A 17,312-nucleotide genomic window follows, 5' to 3' on the forward strand; every position below is an offset into this window, starting at 1 on the left:
GTTGACGAAAATGGACCAAATTAAATCAAATTCCATTTGGTCCGGCCAAATTTAAAAATTAATAATTTTTTGGACCAATTTTGGTCCGATCTGGTCCTGGCTACTGTCGAAGGAATGGAATGGAGCTCGGTCTGTACGAGTCACCTTCGTTTCTTTGCCTGGCTTCAGTAGTGGAATCACCCTACTTATTTTCCAGACAACGGGTTTAATGAGCGATTCCAAGAATAAATTGAGGAATCTGGTGAAATACTCAACTCCTAGTATTTCCAGATCCTTCAGCATTAGCATAGAGATTCCGTCGGGGCCTAGCGCCTTGTATGGTTTCGCACTGTTGATAACATTGATAATTTCGGCTGTTGTAAATTATGGTGTATTATCAGCTCGCAGACCACGGAATTTTGTCTCTATCATTATCGGTACGCTCGATAAACTGTCGATTGAAAAATCTCGTGCACCGCTTCGGATCAGTCACTGTCACGTGGTCAAAGTTGACTGAGATGCCATCATCTGTTGTAGAGGTATTCGAGAGGGCTCTTACTGTTGTCCTCAACTTACCTGTTCCTGTGTCTAAGTTACATTGTATCAGGTGCTCTAACCATGTGTTCCGCCTGGGCAACCTGAACTTGGGAAGGGGACAAGAGTTCAGTGAAGTGGTGCAAATTATGGGGAAATGGTCAGATCCCAGTTAAGTCATTTATCTGTTCTGCCAAAGCTATGCATTAAAGTCGGTTGAGGTATAAACTGGACTGGGAACGGTTAAGGTATAAACTGGAGCACAGATACCAACCGGCGGTATACACACTTTGTATAGCTCTATCTCAGCAGCCATAAACTTTACTACTACCCCCATACATTCCATGTAAGGTTCATATCGTAAGTTTCTGGCTCAAGCGAGATGGGGTTATACGGCACGGATCAGTGTAATATGAAAGTCAGGTCACCACCTACACTTTTTTTCCTTTCGTAGCACATTGTATCCATCACAATGGCGTGGGCTGCAAGTGGCATTCAGATTAGTTTCCTGGATTGCCGCGACCCTTATCCTTTTCCGATTCATGAAGTCCACGATCTCACTAATCTTACCTCGGAGCCCGTTGGAATTAAATTGCGAAAATGATGCACTATCCGGAAATGGTACAACAATATTGGGTGTAAGATGCTGCGGCGGAGAATGGTGGGGGGGGGGGGGGGGGGTCGCATAGTCTGACGACCCAATGCTGCTGTCGTTGGCACAGCATTCTGCCACGTAGTCAGTATGACTATACTCCCGCAGCGATGTTAGGCCGGAGCAGTTCCGGAAGCGCACCCTTTCCAAGCAGCGTTTTCATCTCACCAAAACCCTACGGTGGTGGATCAGGTTCCGGCAGACCGAACAGTACCATGGTCCGGGGTTTTCCTCTACCCCGGCTCCCGGAAAATTTTGTCAAAATTTATTTCTATAGAAAATTTTGCAAAATTTTATTTCTATAGAAAATTTTGTCAAAATTTTATTTCTATAGAAAATTTTGTCAAAATTTTATTTCTATAGAAAATTTTGTCAGAAGTTTGTTTCTATAGAAAATTTCGTCAAAATTTTATTTCTATAGAAAGTTATGGAAAAATTTTATTTCTATAGAAACTTATGGAAAATTTTGATTTCTATTACAATTTTTACTAAATTTTCTTCCTATACAAAATTTTTGCATAATTTTGTATCTATGCCAATTTTTTTTTAATTTTATTTCTGTACTAAATTTTATTTCCATAGAAAATTTTGTTAAAATTTTACTTTTATTGAAAATTTTGTCAAAATTTTATTTCCACAGAAATTTTTGTCAACATTTTATTTCTATAGAAAATTTTGAAAAAATTACCGAGTTGACGAAAATGGACCAAATTAAATCAAATTCCATTTGGTCCGGCCAAATTTAAAAATTAATAATTTTTTGGACCAATTTTGGTCCGATCTGGTCCTGGCTACTGTCGAAGGAATGGAATGGAGCTCGGTCTGTACGAGTCACCTTCGTTTCTTTGCCTGGCTTCAGTAGTGGAATCACCCTACTTATTTTCCAGACAACGGGTTTAATGAGCGATTCCAAGAATAAATTGAGGAATCTGGTGAAATACTCAACTCCTAGTATTTCCAGATCCTTCAGCATTAGCATAGAGATTCCGTCGGGGCCTAGCGCCTTGTATGGTTTCGCACTGTTGATAACATTGATAATTTCGGCTGTTGTAAATTATGGTGTATTATCAGCTCGCAGACCACGGAATTTTGTCTCTATCATTATCGGTACGCTCGATAAACTGTCGATTGAAAAATCTCGTGCACCGCTTCGGATCAGTCACTGTCACGTGGTCAAAGTTGACTGAGATGCCATCATCTGTTGTAGAGGTATTCGAGAGGGCTCTTACTGTTGTCCTCAACTTACCTGTTCCTGTGTCTAAGTTACATTGTATCAGGTGCTCTAACCATGTGTTCCGCCTGGGCAACCTGAACTTGGGAAGGGGACAAGAGTTCAGTGAAGTGGTGCAAATTATGGGGAAATGGTCAGATCCCAGTTAAGTCATTTATCTGTTCTGCCAAAGCTATGCCTCTCTGGTCATTACCAGGAAGATAATGCCAAAGTTCATGGTGGGCATTAAAGTCGGTTGAGGTATAAACTGGACTGGGAACGGTTAAGGTATAAACTGGAGCACAGATACCAACCGGCGGTATACACACTTTGTATAGCTCTATCTCAGCAGCCATAAACTTTACTACTACCCCCATACATTCCATGTAAGGTTCATATCGTAAGTTTCTGGCTCAAGCGAGATGGGGTTATACGGCACGGATCAGTGTAATATGAAAGTCAGGTCACCACCTACACTTTTTTTCCTTTCGTAGCACATTGTATCCATCACAATGGCGTGGGCTGCAAGTGGCATTCAGATTAGTTTCCTGGATTGCCGCGACCCTTATCCTTTTCCGATTCATGAAGTCCACGATCTCACTAATCTTACCTCGGAGCCCGTTGGAATTAAATTGCGAAAATGATGCACTATCCGGAAATGGTACAACAATATTGGGTGTAAGATGCTGCGGCGGAGAATGGTGGGGGGGGGGGGGGGGGTCGCATAGTCTGACGACCCAATGCTGCTGTCGTTGGCACAGCATTCTGCCACGTAGTCAGTATGACTATACTCCCGCAGCGATGTTAGGCCGGAGCAGTTCCGGAAGCGCGCCCTTTCCAAGCAGCGTTTTCATCTCACCAAAACCCTACGGTGGTGGATCAGGTTCCGGCAGACCGAACAGTACCATGGTCCGGGGTTTTCCTCTATCCCGGCTCGGACCAACAGCAAACGGAGAAGCCTCCCCGGGATGCACCTTCTCCAACATAAAAATATGGATACGCTGGCCAATGGGTACGATCCATTGGATCAATCCAGTACAAAGAACCCGCCGCCGTGGGATTGATTCTATTTCGTCTCTTGGACTCGATTTCTCTTCCGATTCATAAATTCTACAATCTCACCAATCTTACCTAGTAGCCGCGCAATTAAATTTCAAAAACGATGCACTTTCCGGAACAGGTACAACCATATTGGGAATAAGATGCTGCGGCGGAAAATATTGTTGCGCGGGAGATGTCGGAGGGGTCACGTAATCTGACGACCCACTACACTGTCGTTGGCACAGCGTCCTGCCACGTAGTCTGTATGACTTTACTCCCGCTGCGATGTTAGGGCGGAGCAATATCGAAAGTACCCCCACTTAGGCACCTGTTACATCACCACGAAACCGAACGGTGGTGTATAAAATTTCGTCAGTCTGTAAGCACCATTGTCACTAGCCCTTAACTCGAAAACGGCCATAGACTGCCGTAAATCGCTCAACGAGATGGCTCAGCAGTACAATATTCACCTAATATGGGTGCCTGGCCATAGGAACATACCGGGGAACTGCGAAGCAGATGTGTTAGCAAGGCTAGGAACTACCTTACATATTCCAGGGGAACTAGAATCTGTTGGTATGCCTTTGGCCATCTGCAAGCTCTTACTGCGTGAGAAGGCTGTAATGATGGCCAATATTCAAGAATTTCAAGGGTTGTAACGACACCAAGCAAATATGGCCCCATTTAAACTTAAACCGCACACTAGATATGCTAGTGTTCTCAAGGCGTCAGATAGCACTCCTGATATCAGCTATAACGGGTCGCTGCCTGATAGGCGAATTTGCAAAAACTATAGGAGCGAAGTATAATGACTATTGTATAAGCTGTTATGATGTGGAGGAAAAGGAATCAATTAAACACCTCTTGTGTGAGTGTCCTGCTTTTTGTGTAAGGCGTAAGCGAATTTTAGGAGCATATAGCTTTAGATTACTGGCGGACCTGGAAAACGTTAACTTAAGCAGTTTGTTAATGTTTTTGGAGCAATCTGGTTGGTTCAACAAAAGTAAATAATAGAGAAGGTTCAGTGGTTAAGACGAGAAGTGCCCATATGTAATAGGTACTTTTAGTTAAATGTGGTATCACAATGGACTGAATAGTCTAAGTGAGCCTGAAATTTAATCGGGCTGCCACTTTAACCTAACCTAACCCAACACTACATTGAATTGAAAGAGCAATCTGATGTAGCTGTAGGCCGACAACTTTACAATGATCGAAAAAATCAGAAGTCAATGTATTCAAAAATTTTAAAGTCGAAAAGTCAAAAATTTTAATGAAGTAGGAAAGTTTTAAAAAGTCGAGTTTTTTTTTTTTAAATAAAAATCGATCGATTGAAATATTCAGAACGAAAATGTTGGATACATGTAAACTTGAAATGTATGGTAATTTTTCTCGCGGAATACCCTATACATGATACTACAGTGAAAATTCTAAAAAGTGGACACTGACTTTAGCCTAAATTTTTATCCACATTTGGGAGTTGTCCAATTTGAGAGGTTTCACTGTATATACATTGATCATAATACCTACCTGTGTAAATTGTTTTAAATATTCATTTCTTTTTTTGATGGGCAATAACAAAATTTGCAGCACTGCCATACAATGAGCAATTTCGGGTGAATTTAATTTTAATGGAACTTCATTCGTATGTGCTGTGGGTGATGATGCCACCGGCGTCATTTCTTTCTTATTACAAGGTACTTGCAGGAATTCACTTGCCCATGAGCCCACACCACTGGGACAACGCAATATGTTGAAGAGTAAAAACCAATGGTCTTCTTTGGTGGCCAAACGTAAATGCAAAGAAATGAGTTTTTGAAACCATGATTTTAGGTCGCGATCGAAATCCTAAATAACAAACAAACACACATACACTCGTTTTAGATATTAAAAGATGGTCTAATCACATAATGAACTTACTTTATTTGGTGATAGTTTGCGAGAGAAATGGAATAGGATACTTAATGCTCTTCTAATATTTGTAATTATTTGCAAACAATCTGCATCCAATTGTGGTTGCAGTCTTAGGGGTCCTTCCAACAGCGGTTCATGACGTTTCAGGGGAAACATAATGATTTCATCAATCATTTGATCAATCTGAAAAATATGGGAAAATAGGAAACATTGTAAATTTGGGAAAATCGGGCTATACTATATATATATGTGGGAGCTAAACTCATATATAAAAGCTATATCTAAAACTGAAGCGATTTTTATAAAATTTTACACGCTTAAAATGTACCACATAAAGAAAAACAAGTAAGGAAAGTCTAAAGTCGGGCGGGGCCGATTATTTATTATACCCTGCTCCACTTTGTAGATCCACATTTTCGATATCATATCAAATCCGTCCAATGTGTTGCTTGCTATATATAAAGGTTTATATCCCCATATACATATATTTAAATCTGACCAGATTTGGACAGAGTTCTACAATATTTATAAACTTTATATTTAAGTCGGCTAATGCCCTGGGGTGGAACACAATGTTAGTACAAACAAGTAAGTAATGTAGAAAGTCGGGCGGGGCCGACTATATCATACCCTAAACCACCTTTACTGAATTAGTAAACATAAGCATTTGTGGGGTAACATTGATATAGGTATGGGAGATAAACCGCAGTTGCATATTTAAGAAAATTAAGGGGTACATGTGGGTGCTTTGTATCAATCTGACTATAGCTCATAGTCAGTGTTGTCAGGGAAAACGGACCATATGGCCACGGAGCATGTTTATCATCACAAACCGGCACACATTATACCAAGTATAGAGGAGTGGGAAGACAGGAGGATACGCTTCGGAACCCTGACCATGTATACGGACGGATCAAAGATGGAGGAAGGAACGGGAAGCGGAATCTATTGTAGTGAACTGGGAATAAGGGAGTCTTACACGCTGGATAGTGATTGCAGTATTTTTCAGGCTGACATTTCTGCGACCGCAAAGGCTGCTGAGTCGCTGTTGATCAGACCGTTATTCAGAAGCAATATCAGCTTCTTCATCGACAGTCAGGTAACTATAAAAGCATTGTGCAGTGCTGACATAAGGTCTATTTAAGGTAGTCAGCCTCTGTCGTACATAACTCAAGGTTCTCACTGAATAGCATAATATACTAGGGCAGTTCGGAAACTTCTTAGCCTAGCACAAAAAGCGCGGTATAAACAGAAAAAAGTTAAGTGTTTTGGAAACTTCCATCTCTGTTATGAACACATGTTAAATTTTGTTTCGATCTGGCAACTCCTTCATATAGAAACAGGTGTTCAAAAAAGACGCATCCGCATTTTTTTTTAAATGGAAAATTTAGAAATGCGTGCTGTCATTAAATACTTACATAAAAAAGGTTTATCGGGACAAGAAATTCATAATGATATGGTGAATGTGTTAGGTGAAAGTGCTCCTTCATATGTAACAGTAAAAAATTGGGTTGCTGAATTTAAACGTGGTCGTGCAAGCATTAAAGATGAACCACGTAGTGGACGTCCAAAAACAGCAACAACAACAGAAATTGTAGCCAGAGTGCATGATATGGTAACATATTAAATGATCGACGAATAAAAGTGCGTGAAATTGCTAATATCATGGGCATCTCAAATGATCGAGTCCATTTAATTTTGCATGAAGAACTACAGATGAAAAAGCTTTCTGCAAGATGGGTGCCGCATTTGTTAACAGTCGATCAAAAACGCATAAGAATGAACATTTCTCAAGCTTGTTTGGATCGTTTTAAGCGAAATAAAATGGACTTTAAGCGTTGATGAGACATGGATCCACCACTCCAGAGACACAAGAACAATCCAAATAATGGACTGAAGCTGGAGGAAGTGCCCCAAAGAAGGCAAAAACAATTCAATCGGCTGGTAAGGTTATGACAACGGTTTTTTGGGACTTCAAGGTATTGAAGTACGAGTTGCTTGACCACCCACCTTATTCTCCTGGTTTAGCTCCTAGTGACTTTACTTGTTCCCAAATATAAAAAAATCCTTGCTGGCAAACGTTTTACCTCAAATGAAGATGCAATTACAGTTGTAAACCACTATTTTGAAGACCTTAAGGAAAACTATTTTAATCAAGGGATAGAATTGCTAGAAAAGCGTTGGACTAAGTTATTGAAGTTTCAGGAGATTATTTAGCATCGTGTTTTATATTTTATATGAATTTTTATATGGTTTTTTCTGCCACATTTTAACTAAAAAACACGCAGTTTTTTCAACATTTTAAGCCGCCAACATCAAAACTACTTACCCGATCAGAGAATGAGTTGTAGATGGCTCTATTTTCTTTAATTTGAGTAGTAGTAGTAGGATCAAAAAGGTCAAAGAAGACGAAAGATATGCTCACAATTGTAAGTGTACCTCCAAAAATTAAAAAAAAAAAAATAAAAAATTTATATCTCGAAAACCAATCGACAGAAAAATTTTTAAAACTCATTTTCGTGTTTAGTAGGGAAATGGGAAAAAGTACGCTAGAAACAAATAACAGAGACAATTTTGTTATTTGTGACCTAGTGTAGGCTAAGAAGTTTCCGAACCGCCCTCGTAACTGTGCCTGGTACCTGAGCACTGTGGGATAATAGAAAATGAGGAAGCGGATGTGCTGGCTAAGGAACGAATAATGTCCTAGCGGACGTTTTTCCTCCACTATCTATGGTGAAGACGCTGGGACTCTTCGGATGGTTGGGAGCAAACCAAGATGATATGGGACGAAAAGAACTGCTACCCGTATTTGGCACTCATTGCCTCCATCAATCCAATTCATTGGCGACGCTAATACCTTCACAAGAAATTCATTTTTAATTATTTTTCAAACTCATCGTAGCTTTCTATTGTCTTCACTGAGTTTTTATACCCTCCACCATAGGAGGGGGGTATATTAACTTTGTCATTCCGTTTGTAACACTTCGAAATATTGCTCTAAGACCCCATAAAGTATATATATTCTGGGTCGTGGTGAAATTCTGAGTCGATCTGAGCATGTCCGTCCGTCTGTTGAAATTACGCTAACTTCTCAACGAAACAAGCTATCGACTTGAAACTTGGCACAAGTAGTTGTTATTGATGTAGGTCGGATGGTATTGCAAATGGGCCATATCGGTCCACTTTTACGTATAGCCCCCATATAAACGGACCGCGGACCGGCTTGCGAGGCCTCTAAGAGAAGCAAATTTCATCCGATCCGGCTGAAATTTGGTATATGGTGTTCGTATATGGTCTCTAACAACCATGCAAAAATTGGTTCACATCGGTCCATAATTATATATAGCCCCCATATAAACCGATCCCCCGATTTGGCTTGCGGAGCCTCTAAGAGAAGCAAATTTCATCCGATCCGGCTGAAATTTGGTACATGATGTTAGTATATGGTCTCTAATGACCATGCAAAAATTGGTCCATATCGGTCCATAATTATATATGGCCCCCATATAAACCGATCACCAGATTTGACCTGCGGAGCCTCTTGGAAGACCAAAATTCATCTGATTCAGTTGAAATTTGGTACGTGATGTTAATATATGGCCTCAAACACCCATGCAGAAATTGGTCGATATCGGTCCATAGTTATATATAGGCTCCATATAAACCGATCCCCAGATTTGACATCCGGAGCACCTTGGAAGAGCAAAACTCTTCCCATTCGGTTGAAATTTGGTACGTGATATTAGTATATGGTATCCAACAACCATGTAGGAATTGGTTCCTATCAGTCCATAATTATATATAGCCCCCATATAAACCGATCCCCAGGTTTGACCTCCGGTGCCTTTTGGAAAAGCAAAATTCATCCGATCTGGTTGAAATTTGGTACGTGGTGTTAGTATATGATATTTAACAACCATGCCAAAAGTGGTCCATATCAGTCCATAATCATATATAGCCCCCATATAAATCGATCCCGAGATTTGGTTTTGGAGTCTCTTGGAGGAGCAAATTTCATCCGAGTCAGTTGAAATTTGGTACATTGTGCTAGTATATGGCCGTTAACAACCATGCCTATCTAGGTCCATATCGGTCTATAGTTATATATAGCCATCAGATAAATCGATCCCCAATCACACAAAAATTGGTCTATATCAAGTTCATAATTGTATATAGCCCCCATATAAGCGACCCCCATATTTCAATTCTGGCTCTCTACGTACCGTGCAAAAGTCCGTATCGATTCGTAATTATTTGTAGACTTACCTATACATACCTTTTTTGTCTAATATATACCACGTATGGACTAACTAACAATTTAGAAAACGATGTTAAGAAGTTTTAAGATACCACAACCCAATTAATTCGATTGTGGATGACAGTCTTTCGTAGAAGTTTCTACGCAATCCATGGTGGAGGGTACATAAGATTCGGCCTGGCCGAACTTAAGGCCGTATATACTTGTTTTCATTCGTTTTGTTTTGTTGTTTTTTTTTCTTTAATAATTGTTGTTTTTTTGATTTCAGCTTAAACTAAAAATTTTCAAAGAAAAAAAAATCAGAAAAGTGTATGAAATCTTAATTTAAATCGATAGTACGGTCCATATAATTTAATGTTTGAAGATTATTTCATGCAAATATTGACCGCCGTCCCTCCGCATAGCCCCACAAAAATACTTTGAAGGCATCAAATCGCACGATCTAGGCGTCCTATTGACTGGTCCCGGATGTGAAATAAAATGTTCACCAAACTCCATGTACCGCACCAATCTGTGAATTTTTGTGGAGGCATTGGAAGCTTTTGCAAAACTTCTGGCTGATCTTCACTCCAAAATCAACAATTCTACTTATGCATTATGGTGGAGGGTATAAAAATAGGAGACTTTACTTTTTTTCCGCAGACTTCAGTTATTTTAGCAGATTTTTCTGATGTCTCTAATACCAATTTTCTTTGGCTGTATAAATTAGGTAGGATCATTATAGAGTATCCAATACGATATGTTACTGTCTCAGTCGAACACGAAACCAGTTATATGATAATTATTGCATTGCCAGCTCATTATATTGTTTAAAAGTCACCAAAAGCATGTGTCTATGAGTTTATTGGAAATGAAAATTATTCCTAATTAAGTGCAAGCGTAATAGTGTAATTACCTTGCATCGCGGTGACTTAGACTATGGACTTGGAAAAAAGTAGCTGCAAAACAAGAATGTCGCTTTATTTCGTCCATACGAGTGTTGCTTTTTATTTCGGGATTGAGGGCAATGCTAGTGTTGCAATCTGCCAACTGACAACTCTGGGCCTGTTCGAAACCGAAACTTTTTACTAGCATTGGTAAAAATTTGACGTAAATCGAGGTGAGTATAATTTCACTAGCTCAGGGCGCTAGTAAGAAATTTGACATTTGTTGAAAATTTTTGACATTCTCGACATCACTACACACAAAAAAAAATTTTCTGATTCAATCACGAAATTAATTGATCCAATTAATTTTTTAATTGAAATGTCTTCAATCACAGAAATTATAGTATCAATTAAAAAATTAATTGAAGGTCAATTAAAAAATTAATTGATCCAATTAAACAATTAATTGATACTATTAATTTTTGTGATTGATTTTTGTTTCAATTAAAAAATTTGTTGATTCAATTAAATTTTTAATTGAATATTTTTTAAAACTCAATTAAAATTTTAATGGAAAAATTTTTCGTGAAATTTTTTTTAAGTGTAGGCATGCTTTTGACATGTTTTGATTATTTCAAAACGAACAAAAAGTACTTTTATTTGTTAAAGAAATGAGTACACTAAATTAGCAATTGGTTTTCACCATAGTAAATTGATATCTCACCATAGTAAAAAGTTTCGGTTTCGAACAAGCCCTCTATCGTAAATCTAGACATTTTTGAGATTATAAAAAAAAATTAATTAAATCGTGAACAATTTCGTGCGATCATTTTTTACAACTTTCGACGTGGATTAATTCAACATCATTGAATCGCTGAACTTAATTCAATTTTTGGCGATGAATTTTGCCAAAATTTTATTTCTATACAAAAATTTTGTCAAAATTGTATTTCTATACAAAAATTTTGTCAAAATTGTATTTCTATAGAAAATGTTGTCAAAATTTTATTTCTATAGAAAATTTTTTCAAAATTTTTGTTCTATAGAAAATTTTGACAAAATTTTGTCAAAATTTTATTTCCATAGAAAATTTTTCCAAAATTTTATTTCTTTAGAAAATTTTGTCAACATTTTATATCTATAGAAAATGTTGTCAAAATTTCATTTCTATAGAAAATTTTGTCAAAATTGTATTTCTATACAAAAATTTTGTCAAAATTGTATTTCTATAGAAAATGTTGTCAAAATTTTATTGTTATAGAAAATTTTGTCAACATTTTTGTTCTATAGACAACTTTGTCAAAATTTTATTTCTATAGAAAATTTTGTAAAATTTGTTTTTACAGAAAATTTTGTCAAAACTTTATTTCTATAGAACAATTTTGCCAAAATTTTATTTCTATAAGAAATTTTGTCAAAATTTTATTTCTACAGAAAATTTTGTAAACATTTTATTTCTATAGAAAATTTTGTCAAAATTTTATATCTATAGAAAATTTTGTCAAAATTTTATTTCTATAGAACAATTTTGGCAAAATTTTATTTCTATAAGAAATTTTGTCAAAATTTTATTTCTATAGAAAATTTTGTCAAAATTGTATTTCTATAGAAAATTTTGTCAACATTTTATTTCTATAGAAAATTTTGTCAAAATTTTATTTCTATAGAAAATTTTGTCAAAATTGTATTTCTATAGAAAATTTTGTCAAAATTTTATTTCTATAGCAAATTTTGTCAAAATTTTATTTCAATAGAAAATTTTGTCAAAATTTTATTGCTATAGAAAATTTTGTCAAAATTTTATTTCTACAGAAAATTTTGTCAAAATTGTATTTCTTTTTATTTTGGCGATGAATTTGTGGATGACAGTCTTTCGGCCTGGCCGAACTTACGGCCGTATATACTTGTTAAATTTAAATTTAACTTTTATAACATTTATTTTTACCTTTAAATTTTTGTTTTTAATTATTTTTTTTTCATTTATTTCCTTTTTTGGTTTTTGTCCATAAATTTTGTTATAATTAATTATTTATTATTTTTAATTAAATACTTATTTATTTTTTCTATTATTTAAATTCCTTGTTTACTATCATCTTGTTAACTAGCAATCAACTAGTCTGGCATACTGTAATTATAAGATTATTAATATCTTGTTGTATGTGAAACTCGAAAATTCAATAAAAATAAATAAATAAAAGAAACGTAGGAACTGCAAAATTTTGATGTCGATGAACAGAGAGGAATTGCGGCCATTGATTGGCATAATAGCAGGACATAACACACTTGGGAAATACATGGTAAGAATAGGCCTTAGAGAGGATGACACCTGTAGATGGTGCCTGGACCCGGAAGTTACGGAGGATTCGTACCACTTCTTGAGCCAGTGTCTAGTTTTATCCTTTAGAAGAAACAAGATACTGGGCTCCTTTTTCTTGCAGGCTCTCACTGATCTGCGGGAGTGCATCTTAAGGAACATACTTACAATCACCACGGCCTCTGGTTGATTGTTCTAAGATTTCTTTTAAAGAAAACGAGCAGGTGGAAATTCTGGGACTATTCCAAAGGGGGCCGCATCGAAATGAAGAAGATGGAAAGATCACATCGAGGAATCACAATGGATCTATACTGGTCTAAGTGGACATCAATTCAACACAATATTGATGTTATCCTCTACAACCTAACCTAACCTAACCTAACACTAACAAAAACACAAAGCGTCTACTTTTTCGATTAAAGGAGAGTATCACAAAAAATCTTTAAAAAGTACGAGAGGGCCTCTAGAGGAGAATGAAGCGAAACTCAATCCATCTTCATTGAGGGCGTATCGAACTCAACATGAAATGTAAGTTACCTTGAAACACCGTACAATACCTTCAAACAATTTTAATTGACTATGAAATTTCATTTTTCAAATATTTGTCATACGGAAGTTTTATTCTCATTTGAAATGAAGAAAATATTGTCAATATTAATTTTAGTATTCCTTCTGCAGTGTGCTCTGGTCAAAGCAGCAGATGAAGGTGGTAAGTATAAATTCGTGGATAAAAAAAATATGGTCTCCATTAAAAAAAGAAATAAATTTCACTACAAACACATTTGCATACTATTTTTAGTCCAATGTTACGTATGTCAATCTTCGGATATAGAATGTCTAAGTTTAGTCAGCTTCAAGTCAAGAGTTAAATTTTTACAAACATGTAAGACTGGTTGTGCTGTTCTCCTGGGACCAATAGGAGAAATGGGAAAATATGGTAAGAATTATCTCCATTAGAAAGGAAGAATGTTATTCAGTTCTTTTCATTTAGATCCGTCGGTTAGCTATGAACGAGGCTGTGATGATATGGAAAAATGCCAGGAAGGTGACTACCACTGTTGCACATGCTCGTTTAACGGATGTAATATCAACAATTATTGTACTGGAATATCTGAAACTTTTGAATCCCAAGCAGTTATAGTAAAGCCACATGTAATTGGGATTTTCATCATATTTCTTCATTGGATCTTCGTTTAAAATAAATTATGGGAATTATAAATGATTTGTAAATCCTATGTGATATTGTTTTACCTCTTTTATGGTTCTTTGCAGGGTAATAGAACATTTACGGCCATTTTCATGTATCTCCGTTAGACTTTAACTCCCAGTTAACAGAAAGTAAAATTGAAATATCTTCTCTCAGGTTAACTTCAACTGAAATTTTTTTAGTAGTTAAGTTCCTAACTGGCATATGGAATATATAGACAAGATGACAGACATGTCCATAGTACGGTTTAAAAGTTCGTTAGCTAACGTAGCACTAACGGAGCTTCCTGAAAATGGGGGTTAGAAAGAGTAACGCAAAAAATCTACACCCATAGAAGGAATATGATCACCTCAAACATGTTTTAAGCAAAATGTTATTCTTGGGTGGTGACCATGTAACATGGTTTTCGCAACCATGTTATTTTCTCGGAAATCATGTATCTGATTTCGGCAAGCAGGTTATATTTGCCGAGAAAATAACATTTTAGTTACAAACATGTTACATGGTCACCATACAAAAATAACATTTTACTCTTGAAACATGTTTGAGGTGATCATATTCCTTCTCTGCGTGTACAATTGGTCTAAACCCAATACTTTCTGAATACTTTAACAGGTTGGCTGATAAGTCCCCGATCTAGCAAAGAAAAACGCATTTTTTTTGTGTCAAAATTCGTTTTTATTATTCAACATAGTTCCCTTCAAGAGCGATATAACGATTATAACGACCTTCCAATTTTTTATACCCACCACCATAGAATGGTGACGGGGGTATAATAAGTTTGTCATTCCGTTTGTAACACATCGAAATATCGATTTCCGACTATATAATGTATATATATTCTTGATCAGGGAGAAATTCTAAGACGATATAACGATGTCCGCCTGTCCGTCTGTCTGTCTGTCTGTCTGTTGTAATCACGCTACAGTCTTCAATAATGAAGCAATCGCGCTGAAATTTTGCACAAACTCGTCTTTTGTCTGCAGGCAGGTCAAGTTCGAAGATGGGCTATATCGGCCCAGGTTTCGATATAGTCCCCATATAAACCGACCTCCCGATTTGGGGTCTTGGGCTTATAGAAATCGTAGTTTTTATCCAATTTGCCTGAAATTTGAAATCTAGAGGTATTTTATGACCATAAAGAGGTGTGCCAAAATGGTGAGTATCGGTCCATGTTTTGGTATAGCCCCCATATAGACCGATCTCCCGATTTTACTTCTTGGGCTTATAGAAAGCGCAGTTTTTATTCAATTTACCTGAAATTGGAAATGTAGAGGTATTGTAGGACCACAAATACGTGTGCCAAAAATTGTGAGTATCGGTCCATATTTTGGTATAGCCCCCATATAGACCGAGCTCCCGATTTTACTTCTTGGGCTTATAGAAAGCGCAGTTTTTATTCAATTTACCTGAAATTGGAAATGTTGAGGTATTGTAGGACCACAAATACGTGTGCCAAAAATTGTGAGTATCGGTCCATGTTTTGGTATGGTCCCCATATAAAACGACCTCCCGATTTGGGGTCTTGGGCTTATAGAAACCGTAGTTTTTATCCAATTTGTCTTAAATTGGACATCTAGAGGTATTTTCGGGTCATAAAGAGGTGTGCCGAAAACGGTGAGTATCGGTCCATATTTTAGTATAGTCCCCATAAGAACGATCTCCCGATTTAACTCCTTGGGTTTCTAGAAACCGTCGTTTTTAACTGATTTGCCTGAAATTGTAAATATTCTGGTATTTTAGGCTCACAAGAACGTGTATCGGATTAAGTTTTTATCGGTCCATTTGGTAATGCCTCCATATAGACCGACTTCACTTCTTGATGGTGTAGAAGGCGCACTGATCATGAAAATTGCTTGAAACTCAATGTAAAATTTCCAGATTTTACTTCTACTGATTTAAGATTTCAAATCAAGACGTTATTTTATAATTTTCTTGCACACTTACAAGGGATGTTAATGATTCCTCTAAAACTCAAACAAAAATGGTTCTTATAAATCCAGAATCTGATATAGTCCTCATAGGTGAAATCTTTAAATTTATCTTCGGGAAGTGTCCTCAAGTCCTCAAGCTCTCCTGAAATTGCAAAGGAAACCCTAATATTTGGTTCATGGTGGTGGGTATTCAAGATTCGGCCCGGCCGAACTTAGTGCTGTATATACTTGTTTGATACCATTTTGGTAGTACTCCTTCGGTTTTGCCTCAAAATAGGCCTGAGTTTCGGCGATCACCTCTTCATTGCAGCCAAATTTTTTCCCTGCGAGCATCCTTTTGAGGTCTGAGAACAAGAAAAAATCGCTGGGGGCCAGATCTGTAGAATACGGTGGGTGGGGAAGCAATTCGAAGCCCAATTCATGAATTTTTGCCATCGTTCTCAATGACTTGTGGCACGGTGCGTTGTCTTGGTAGAACAACACTTTTTTCTTCTTCATATGGGGCCGTTTTGCCGCGATTTCGACCTTCATACGCTCCAATAACGCTATATAATAATCACTTTTGATGGTTTTTCCCTTCTCAAGATAAACGATAAAAATTATTCCATGCGCATCCCAAAAGCAGAGGCCATTACTTTGCCAGCGGACTTTGGAGTCTTTCCACGCTTCGGAGACGGTTCACTGATCGATGTCCACTCAGCCGACTGTCGATTGGACTCAGGAGTGTAGTGATGGAGCCATGTTTCATCCATTGTCACATATCGACGTAAAAACTCGGTTGTATTACGAGTTAACAGCTGCAAACACCGCTCAGAATCATCCACACGTTGTTGTTTTTGGTCAAATGTGAGCTCGCGCGGCACCCATTTTGCACAGAGCTTCCGCATATCCAAATATTGATGAATGATATGACCAACACGTTCCTTTGATATCTTTAAGGCCTCTGCTATCTCGATCAACTTAATTTTACGGTCATTCAAAATCATTTTGTGGATTTTTTGATATTTTCGTCGGCAACCACCTCTTTCGCTTTGCTCTTTCACGCTTGGATTTTGCATACCAATCAATTATTGTTGATTTTCCTGGGTCAGAGTCCGGAAACTCATTATCAAGCCAAGTTTTTGCTTCCACCATATTTTTCCCTTCAGAAAACAGTATTTTATCAAAACACGAAATTCCTTTTTTCCATTTTTTTCACAATAACAAAAGTTGCTTCACAAAAGACACTCTATCTCACAAACTAATTGACTTACAGACGTCAAATTTTGACACGAATCATTTGAAGATTGGTACTATATAAAAATAATATGCATTTAATACTAGCGACGCCATCTATGTGTCAGACCGGGGACTTATCAGCCAACCTGTTATGCTATTGAAGTGTGTCATCTTGATTTGTTATAATT

At 37.1% G+C, this 17,312-nt stretch overlaps 2 protein-coding genes across 3 annotated transcripts in view; one reads left to right on the top strand and one right to left on the bottom strand.

Moving 5' to 3' along the window:
• Epg5 (ectopic P-granules autophagy protein 5) overlaps positions 1-17,312 on the bottom strand; it is a 69,199-nt gene that overhangs the window by 36,663 nt on the left and 15,224 nt on the right. For both annotated transcript variants that reach the window (XM_075306905.1, XM_075306876.1), the window contains exons 3-4: positions 5,334-5,510; positions 4,944-5,261 (exon numbers count right to left, since the gene is read on the bottom strand). In XM_075306905.1, coding sequence (XP_075163020.1) covers positions 4,944-5,261; positions 5,334-5,510 — 495 coding nt within the window. The remainder of the gene's footprint in view (positions 1-4,943; positions 5,262-5,333; positions 5,511-17,312) is intronic.
• Positions 13,379-14,000, top strand: LOC142235733 (uncharacterized). The gene is made up of 3 exons (XM_075307008.1): positions 13,379-13,474; positions 13,565-13,702; positions 13,757-14,000. The coding sequence occupies exons 1-3, from the start codon at positions 13,399-13,401 to the stop codon at positions 13,960-13,962; spliced, it is 420 nt and encodes a 139-aa protein (XP_075163123.1). The 5' UTR covers positions 13,379-13,398; the 3' UTR covers positions 13,963-14,000.

Source organism: Haematobia irritans, chromosome 1 (genome assembly GCF_050003625.1).
Source record: "Haematobia irritans isolate KBUSLIRL chromosome 1, ASM5000362v1, whole genome shotgun sequence".
Lineage (NCBI taxonomy): Eukaryota > Metazoa > Arthropoda > Insecta > Diptera > Muscidae > Haematobia > Haematobia irritans.

Excerpts from the sequence above, each read along its gene's own strand:
- LOC142235733 (XM_075307008.1), top strand. The coding sequence starts at position 13,399 with ATGAAGAAAATATTGTCAATATTAATTTTAGTATTCCTTCTGCAGTGT. Across the intron at positions 13,475-13,564 it reads CAAAGCAGCAGATGAAGGTG|TCCAATGTTACGTATGTCAA; the intron begins GTAAGTATAAAT and ends TACTATTTTTAG. Across the intron at positions 13,703-13,756 it reads AGGAGAAATGGGAAAATATG|ATCCGTCGGTTAGCTATGAA; the intron begins GTAAGAATTATC and ends CTTTTCATTTAG.